An 8292-nucleotide genomic window follows, 5' to 3' on the forward strand; every position below is an offset into this window, starting at 1 on the left:
ACAATTCCCAGCTGCTTATTCCTGTTCTTAAATTTATAACAATCCCAACCAGCAAATTAAAAGAACAGACTCAATAAACCAAGAATAAAGCATTTTCATAAAAGTAGAGTCCACATTGAAACCACGGAGTTTCTGATAAAAGTAAATCCTCTGATGAGCCTTTTTACAGAGTGAGTCTACGTGGACTTCAAAAGTCAGCCTGTTATGGATCACGCTCAGGTGTACAAACTGTTCATGACCTCATCGTTTCCTCCAGAAATAACCACAGGCTCCATGACTGTACTGCCTTTACTAAAATCAAAGACCATCTCCTGTCACGATTTGGGGGTGCAGGCCGTGTGGCGTGGAAAGAGGTGAGGACCCAAAAGCAGGATGCAGGAGATGATGTAAAAAAGTGAACCAAAATGAGCCTTTATTATGGCAAAAGAAAAAGGGAATAGCAAAATAAACTGGAGCAGCAAAACAAACAAAAAACCTACACTGGAAAATAACTAAGGAGGTCTGGAGAACACAGGGAAACACATCCACAGGACAACAAGACTCTGACATCTGACCAGGGCACAACTCAGACAATAAATACACAGAGGAAACGAGGGGTGAGTGGAAACAGCTGGGGTAACAGGTGAACAGAATAACACTAACGAGACTCAGGGAGGTAAAGCAAAACACAAGCACACAGGATAAGGAACTGTCAAAATAAGACAGGAAGTAACCCACTATGGTACACACAGACTTGACACATAAGGAGACTAAACACACAGAGGGAATCTAAACATGACTCAACAGAATCCAACAACTCCTAAGCTGACAGCAGACAGGGAACAGCTGAACAGGGAAGACAGACACCTGAAACACAATGAAGAAAACCACCAGCACACAAGAACACGGGGAGACAGATACACAGAGGTGCACACACGGGAGCATAAAGACACAGGAAGATGGGAAGTAAAATCAGAAAAACCTATAATTAACTTAAAACCAAAACAATACAAAACTGAGGAACTAGACTGTAAGGAAAATTAAGAACACTAAGAACCACTAAGAAAACTGACTGGATCCACACCAGTCAGTGAAATCCCTGGCTGCTGGCCCGTGATCTGGGTCTTCACTGCTGAGGAGGGACAGAAATACAGAGTCGTCAGCAAATAGAGATACAACGAGCTCCATAAATCCTGTTTGTGCTCCTTCAAAATGACTTTTTATTTCCATCTTTCCCCATGAGCTGTGTCAGAAATACCACACCGAAGGAGACTTCCTTTAATGCTGTGATCTGTGGTGGGTGCTGGAAACATTCAAGTGAAACATTTAAAATTTCCCCTCTGTGGGACAATAAAGGCTGTTTCTTCTTCTTCTTCTTCTTCTTCTTCTTCTAAAAGCACACAGTCCTGCTCTGTGGGAATGATCCATTCCAACAGTGATGATCAGGAAGGATTTTAACCCTTTAATTTGACCATCAGAGGATGCTTTGAGGTCTCACTGAAGTTCACCTTAACCAGTGAGGTGTAAAACTGAAATAAAGTTGAACACTAACAGTAAATAAATATTGATTAAACACACTGACAGTAAAGCAGAGGAGTGTTTGTCCTCCAGGCTGAACTTCACAGTATTGTATTGAAGGGTGTTCAGCAGCAAGTCCATCAGTTTCAGTGGTTGATGTTTCCAAGCTGATCCTCCAGAGTTTAAAAGCATCCGTTTGACTGAAGACTTCATTACTGTCTGTTTTCTCTGAAGAATAAATGATGATTTATGGTGTTTTCTTTGTGTGAAAATGTGTTCAATAGATAAACTGGGCGTACCGCAAGTCTTCAGCTGGGGGCTTCAAATCAGACTCAGCCTTTTGTAGAAATTAATTTATGATGGATCTCGGTGCTGCTGGTTTGAATCCCCAACCTGTAAAGACTGTGGAAAGAGAAATATTTCAGTTCCATTCACACCAACACTACTTTGAGCAAAGCACCAGACTGGTAGTGGTTGTCTTTCTATTTAAGGATGGTTCTGTTGAAAGAAGATGAACAATGAGTCAGTCTGACGGCACAAGAAGCAACAACATGTTTGTGTTTGTTTGTTTCTCACTTACATTTAGTTTCAGATGAAGGCGGTGAGAAAAATATGCAACAAAAGCAGCGACTGATATGAAGGCAACGACAATGACAACCACAGAGGCTGTGGACAGACCTGCTGATGAAGAAAAAGTCACCACAAATACACAAAAACTGACCCAAACAAAAATGAACAGAGAGAAGTTTGAATGATTTCTTACCATCTCTTGGACTCACGTCCTGATAATCTGGAGTTTGGAGGTTTCTGGGATGCAGCGGGGTCTCTGTTGTCGAGGTTTTAGTGAAGTTTGAATCTTAAAAAAAGAAAAAAAAATGCAAAAAAACCCAGTCATAATCTGTTAATAAAATGACTAAAAGTTTGAAAATGGGTAAAATCAAATACAGAAAACATGAATCAGAGTCTTTAAAAACCAGAACAAATCTTCTCCCCAACTACGAGCTGAACGATGGCGGCCTTCACTCTGCTCCGCAGCTTCGGGATGAAACATCTGTATCTGCCGCTGTCTTCCTCCGACACGTTCAGGATCTTCAGTGAAATGTTCCCGTGTTTCAGGTCGTCCATGAACAGCTCCGTCCTCCTGAAGTACGATGCCAGCTTCATGTCGGGGACCTCCTTCCTGTCCCGGTACAGGTGATCGTACTCGACTCGCCTCAGCCGGTCTGACGGGTCGGGCTTCAGGTCGGGTTTGGACCACTCCACCGTCAGACCCCGAACATCAAACATGGGCTCCAGGTGGCACGGCAGGATCACATCATCACCCGGAGCAGCGATGATTGGAAGATTTGAACCAATCACCAGAACCTCACCTGGAAACAGACGGAAGATGAAACCTTGTGAACTCCCACAGAGGCCTATAAAGTTACACACTAAAGACCTGAAGCTGATTAACAGCCCTGTGAGTCTTTGTGCTTCTGATTGTAGGAGTGTTTCTGACTTTGAAAAGAAAGTCAAAATGATTCACAGAATTTTGTCATGTCTCCTGAGGATAAACTGGTACCAGTTAGTAAATTTAATTGAGTCCAAGCTTATTTATGTAGCACCAAATCACAGCAACAGTGACCTCAGGCCACTTTATTATTGTAAGGTGAAGACTCTACAGTACTCTGGAGAAACAACAATCAAATGGCCCCCTACGAAGAAGCAGTGGGTGACCGTTGGAAGGAAAAACTCTTTAACAGGAAGAAACGTCCAGCAGGACCAGGCTCAGGGGGGGGGGCAGCCACCTGCTGTGACCAGTTGGAGGTGAGGAGGAAGAAGAAACAGAGCACAGGGAGATGAATTACGGTCAGCTGTCTCAGCCTCCGCTTTTTGAATTTACAGCTGAGTCACTAACGTTAGTAAGTCTCACCATGCAACTGACAGCTGGTTTCAAATATCAGCAGTTTTTTGGGGGGTTTTTTTGTCACATTTGAACCTGTTATAGTGCAAAACTGTGTGGGAGGTGCAGACACATATTTCTTGCTTAACTTCCTGTTCTTACTCATTTATTTAACCTTTAAAATAACAGCTGCTGTCTGTGACTGCAGAAGGATATCAGCGGTTTAACTTACGCCGTGTGTGGGAAACAGTCATTTTGTGGCTCCATCTCAGCAATTATATTTTAAAAGTTGGAGAGAAATGAAGCAAACAGCTGCCTCTGAGTGCGACTTGTATGAGCAAACGTCTGCCTGTGCAGTCATCAGAGTATAAATGATGGTTCTTGAAATAAGCAGGTGCTGAATCATTAACCTCAAAGTTAAGAAGAGAAGAAAAGAAAAGCAAAGCTACAAACGTCTCTGAGAAAATACTGAACAGTCTCACTAACCACCTTCAGGTTCATCTATAAATGAGTTTTGACACATACACATTTATCTTGGTTAATATTATTTGTAGCTTTGAACTGTGATGTCTGTGGGTTATTTTTGTTTTGTTTTGTTTTTTTTGTTTTTTTTTAATTTATTTTTTTGGTTGAATCATTAATAAACCATATTTTTGTGATTTAAAGACAAGACCATTAGCTGTGACTCAAATATATCTTCAGTACAGAAAAACTAAACAGCAACTTAGACTAATTCTGCTCTAATTTCAAGATTTTCCAATAATTTTCCCTTTATTTCTGTTTTTCCGTTCAAGGCGTCATGATGTGTGTGGGTGTGGGTCCCAAAGCTCTAAAACTTTAAACTGGATCCGTTTAAACATCAAAACTTCCTGCAGTAAGCTGTAAATCAAAGTGAAATACATGGGTCTGATTGAGCAGCAGATTAGAATCAAGAACATTTCCACATTCATACTCACACATTCCCGTGACAATGCGACACGCAGTTTGCGCTTCATTCAGTAGTTTCAGTAAAGTGTAGCTTAACAAGCTGCGTTCTCACAGCCTGAAATCATCACACTGAAAACATAAAAGACTGAAAACGTGGCGCTGCCAGCTGATTTCAAACTGACACTCGGAGCATAAGTTTCAGTTCTTATTCTCTCAGCTGCTGTTTGACGGTTTGAGATGAGGTGAAGGTGTCCTCTATAGGATCATATATGAACACTTATAGAACAACAAAACCTACTGATGCTCATCAGGGAAACAAAGACTTCAGACGGCATCTTGCGGGAATTGTGACGCTGTTTTCCGGAGAACTGATTGCTCACAGAGGGTGATTTCATGTCTGTTGATCTCGTATCTGTTTCAGTTAACAGCGTTCAGAAACAAGGACGGAAGGAAGCGATAACAAATGCACTGACAAAAAGGAAGGGGGAAAACTAAGTTACTAATTCCCAGGGGGGGTGGCAGCTGCTGGGAGCACACAGGTGTAAACACGGCGGGGGAGGGGGGGGAGACAACTGAATACTAATTCTGAGACAAACTTAAACATGAAAACTAAACCGAGACAAAAGACACGAACGAACTAGATACAGAGATCGTGAAACAAGAGGATGGAACTAACCAAATAGAACAATATTGTAAATTTTCTGCTGCCAACAGGAAAAAAAAGGAATAAATCTGCGTCTAAGAATCTATTTTTGTTACTGATGCTCATCTCCTGTAGACCCTCCGACTGTCCGCGCACAGAGGTCTGGCGGATCGTCCAGGAACTGCGACGCTTCTGGATAACTGATTGGTCAGTGATTTCATACCTGTTGATCTCCAATCATGACCCTGACCTGATCAGGTTAGGTTCACAGCAAGTTACCATGGAGATTTGCCCCGGTAACTGGCGTTCATTAACATTAAGCCCCAACAAAGGTGCTAAACATGACAGGAAAGCTCGCTCATTATGAGTGCAGAGTCATCAAGTTTGAATCTTTCTTCAGCGTCGCTGACAGCAAAGAAGCGCTGCTCATGTGTTTTTATAGTCTCACAGCTACGGTGCTGATCTGCAGTCTAAGTAAATATCCACTTACCTTCAACACGAGTCCTGACAATGAAAGCCGAGCACAGGATAAAAGTCCAGAGTGGAAACGTGGAAACAGACTCCTTAAAGTGCAAACTGCAGACACACATGATGGGAACAAGTACAGAGTGAGAGAAGGGGGGAGTCCTCTTCTTCTTCTTGTGTTTCCTTTGTTTAGTTTTCTGGGTTCTTTCTTAGTTTCAGTTAATTTGCATCTTAATCCTCTCAGTAAGTCGTTTATGACTTTGTTATGCTTTGATTCCTTCTGTGTGCTTGCCTCCTCATGTGTCAAGTCTGTGTGTTTGTTTCCTCGTTTTACTTCTGCTTTATTTTGACAGTCTTCTGCTCCCTGTGTGTTGTGTTCTCTTTTCATTTCCGTGTCTCATTAGTGTGATTATGTTCAGCTGTGATCCCCACCTGTTGTCACGCCCCTCAGTATCGTGTTTTAAACAAACCTTCAAACCAACTCAAACCCGTTGTTGCCAATTTGATGTGTTTCGTATTGTTTGGTAAAGGTCTAGATGTTTTTGTAGTGGTCTCACTTTGGCACTCGGGGATGCCATGAGGCACAGGTTTTAGATGGTTGGGTATTTAAGTGACAAAATGTTGAAAGCATTGGACATCACAAACCTCAGATTTTTCACCACAACTTGATGGAAATGGCTACAAATGGCCTCAAGTGACATTTTGGTGGATGGATTGCCACTACACAGTTTTTACAATATAAAGCACTGGGGGGCAACAGCTGTGATTTGGTGCTAGATAAAAAAAAAACTGGAAAAAGAGACCATTATTCAGTATTTTCTGATTATTCCTTAACTCAGAGGAGAATCAGCCTGAATATGCAAATCAATTAAAATGAATCATGAAAAAAAGCAGGAAATACTTTGTGTCGTGGTCAGAGATAAGCTTTTTTTTTCAGTTATCAAACTGGGCCACTGTGGTCTTTATGTTGTAGGTAAAGACCCTAATGATTACAGAGAAAACCCAACAGTCAAAATAACCCCTATGAGCAAGTACTTGGTCACAATGAAAATGAAAAAACTCCCATTTAACAGGAAGAAACATAGAGCAGATAAAGGCTCAGGGATGGGCAGCCATCTGATCTGCATGTTGGGGAGGGGAGACAGGACAAAAGACATGCTGTGGAAGAGAGCCAGAAATAATAAGTACTGATTAAATGTGAAGAGTGGGGTATAAACATAGTAAAAAAGGGCTGACTGTTTGGAAGCAGGAAGGTGGGTTTGAGAATTGCAACATCTTGAGCTTGATTGTAGTTGGTTGCAATATTAACTCAATCTTTGTCCCCGGCTGACTCATCTGGAGCTGCAAAAACTCACACTGCTTCCAGGTGATTGGAGCCGCTGCTGTCTCGTCTCTGCTGGTTGTTCTGTCTCCCATCAGCTGTTTCACCTCATTGTTACTTTGTGTCCGCGGCGTGTGTGCTGGCGGACTAAAGCGGTACCGGCTGAGGCACTCCGTTCCTTCTGCAGGTGTTGGGTTTTAATATGGAGTCAATGGCCCCTATTTTGGTTTATGTTTATATTTTTTCCTGTCATTTTTTGAAATTATTGTTATCTAGTGCTTTTTCACTAACTGTTTTCATTTCAGTTGCTGGAGGCTGTGGTGGAGTCTCCCTGCCCTTGTTTTTCGTGTTTACTGTGTGTTCCTGGGATTGTGGTCTTAACTCTAGGGTGTGGTTGTCTAGGTGATTTCAGTTTCCATCCTCCCTCGCACTACTCCCTGTATGGGGATGGTTGGCAATCTGGTATTGATCATTTCATCTCATTCGCTCACTCACCTCATACGTCACCACCAACCCTCCAAACCTGGTCACACCACACATCAAAGAGGGGCCTGAAAGCTGAAGGCTCTGCCTCCCATTCTACTCTTACTGTAAGTATCCTAAGAACTACAAGTAAACCAGCAGTCTGAGAGCGATGTTGTCATGAACTGCTGTGGCTAGCAGGAGTGAGGACCTCTAAGCAGAACACCAGAGACATGGGGGGTAAACTCAAAATGCAGCTTTATTGCTGGAAACAGGGTTGCAGAAACACAAAGGGACTGAAAAACTGACTGATGACCGCAGGGGGAGAACCAATGACAATGACGCGACAAAGACCGACTGGAACACAGACAATATAAACACACTAGGTAACGGGGGGATGAGGAACACCTGGGAGTTTACATTCTTTTATCTTTTAATTAGTCTCTGCACTGTATATTTTGTAATTTTGTAATATTGTGTTTTAGTTATGGCTCTAATATCTCTGTATATTTGCAATTTGTATACTTGTATATTGTCTTATAGTTTTTATACTTATTTGTTTTTTCTGTAAGCACGAAGTACCGCAGCAATTTCCTAATGCTGTGAACCTGTTCACCCATATGGCAATAAAAACCTTCTGATTCTGATTCTGATTCTGATTCTGAGACGCAGGAAGGAAAACTAAACACAGTGCACTAGAAACCAGACAAAATAAGACAGGAACTTAGATGTATGAACAAAACCCAATACAAACTGGAAAACATCACAGGAGCTCAATGAAAACAGAAATGAAAAGAACTAAACCCAAAATACTGGGACATGGCCCACGACCATGACAGATGTGCTCTACTGGTGTGATACGGTACTCTGAGGTCATGAAGATAAGATGGGGCCTGATTATTCAAGACCTTGTCAGAAGAAGAAATTTTAATTCTGTTTTGGATATAACAGGGAGCCAATGAAGAGAAACCAATATGGGAGAAATCTGCTCTCTCTGTCTTTGTCAGCAGAAAAGCCCCAAAGACCAACAATCCTTCCCTTGTTTCCTTTTGATTGGAAATGACAGCCAGTGCCGTGTATCTCATACCTTTGTGC

General features: G+C 42.0%; 1 protein-coding gene across 1 annotated transcript; it reads right to left on the reverse strand.

Annotated features, from left to right (window-relative positions):
- Nucleotides 1-1851: 1851 nt before the first annotated feature.
- On the reverse strand, nucleotides 1852-4450 carry LOC115796981 (myelin-oligodendrocyte glycoprotein-like). The gene is made up of 5 exons (XM_030753477.1): nucleotides 4336-4450; nucleotides 2490-2867; nucleotides 2261-2353; nucleotides 2078-2175; nucleotides 1852-1899 (listed from the first exon to the last, which is right to left on the reverse strand). The coding sequence occupies exons 1-5, from the start codon at nucleotides 4337-4339 to the stop codon at nucleotides 1852-1854; spliced, it is 621 nt and encodes a 206-aa protein (XP_030609337.1). The 5' UTR covers nucleotides 4340-4450.
- Between the last annotated feature and the right edge of the window lie 3842 nt (nucleotides 4451-8292).

The sequence above is a fragment of the Archocentrus centrarchus genome, chromosome 18 (genome assembly GCF_007364275.1).
Source record: "Archocentrus centrarchus isolate MPI-CPG fArcCen1 chromosome 18, fArcCen1, whole genome shotgun sequence".
NCBI classification, from domain to species: Eukaryota; Metazoa; Chordata; class Actinopteri; order Cichliformes; family Cichlidae; genus Archocentrus; species Archocentrus centrarchus.

Bases quoted from the DNA above. Each gene is read 5' to 3' on its own strand.
- LOC115796981 (XM_030753477.1), bottom strand. The intron at 2,354-2,489 runs GGGAGAAGATTT...TCTTTTTTTAAG, and splicing joins CATCGTTCAGCTCGTAGTTG to ATTCAAACTTCACTAAAACC. The intron at 1,900-2,077 runs GTAAGTGAGAAA...CTCTTTCCACAG, and splicing joins GCCTTCATCTGAAACTAAAT to TCTTTACAGGTTGGGGATTC.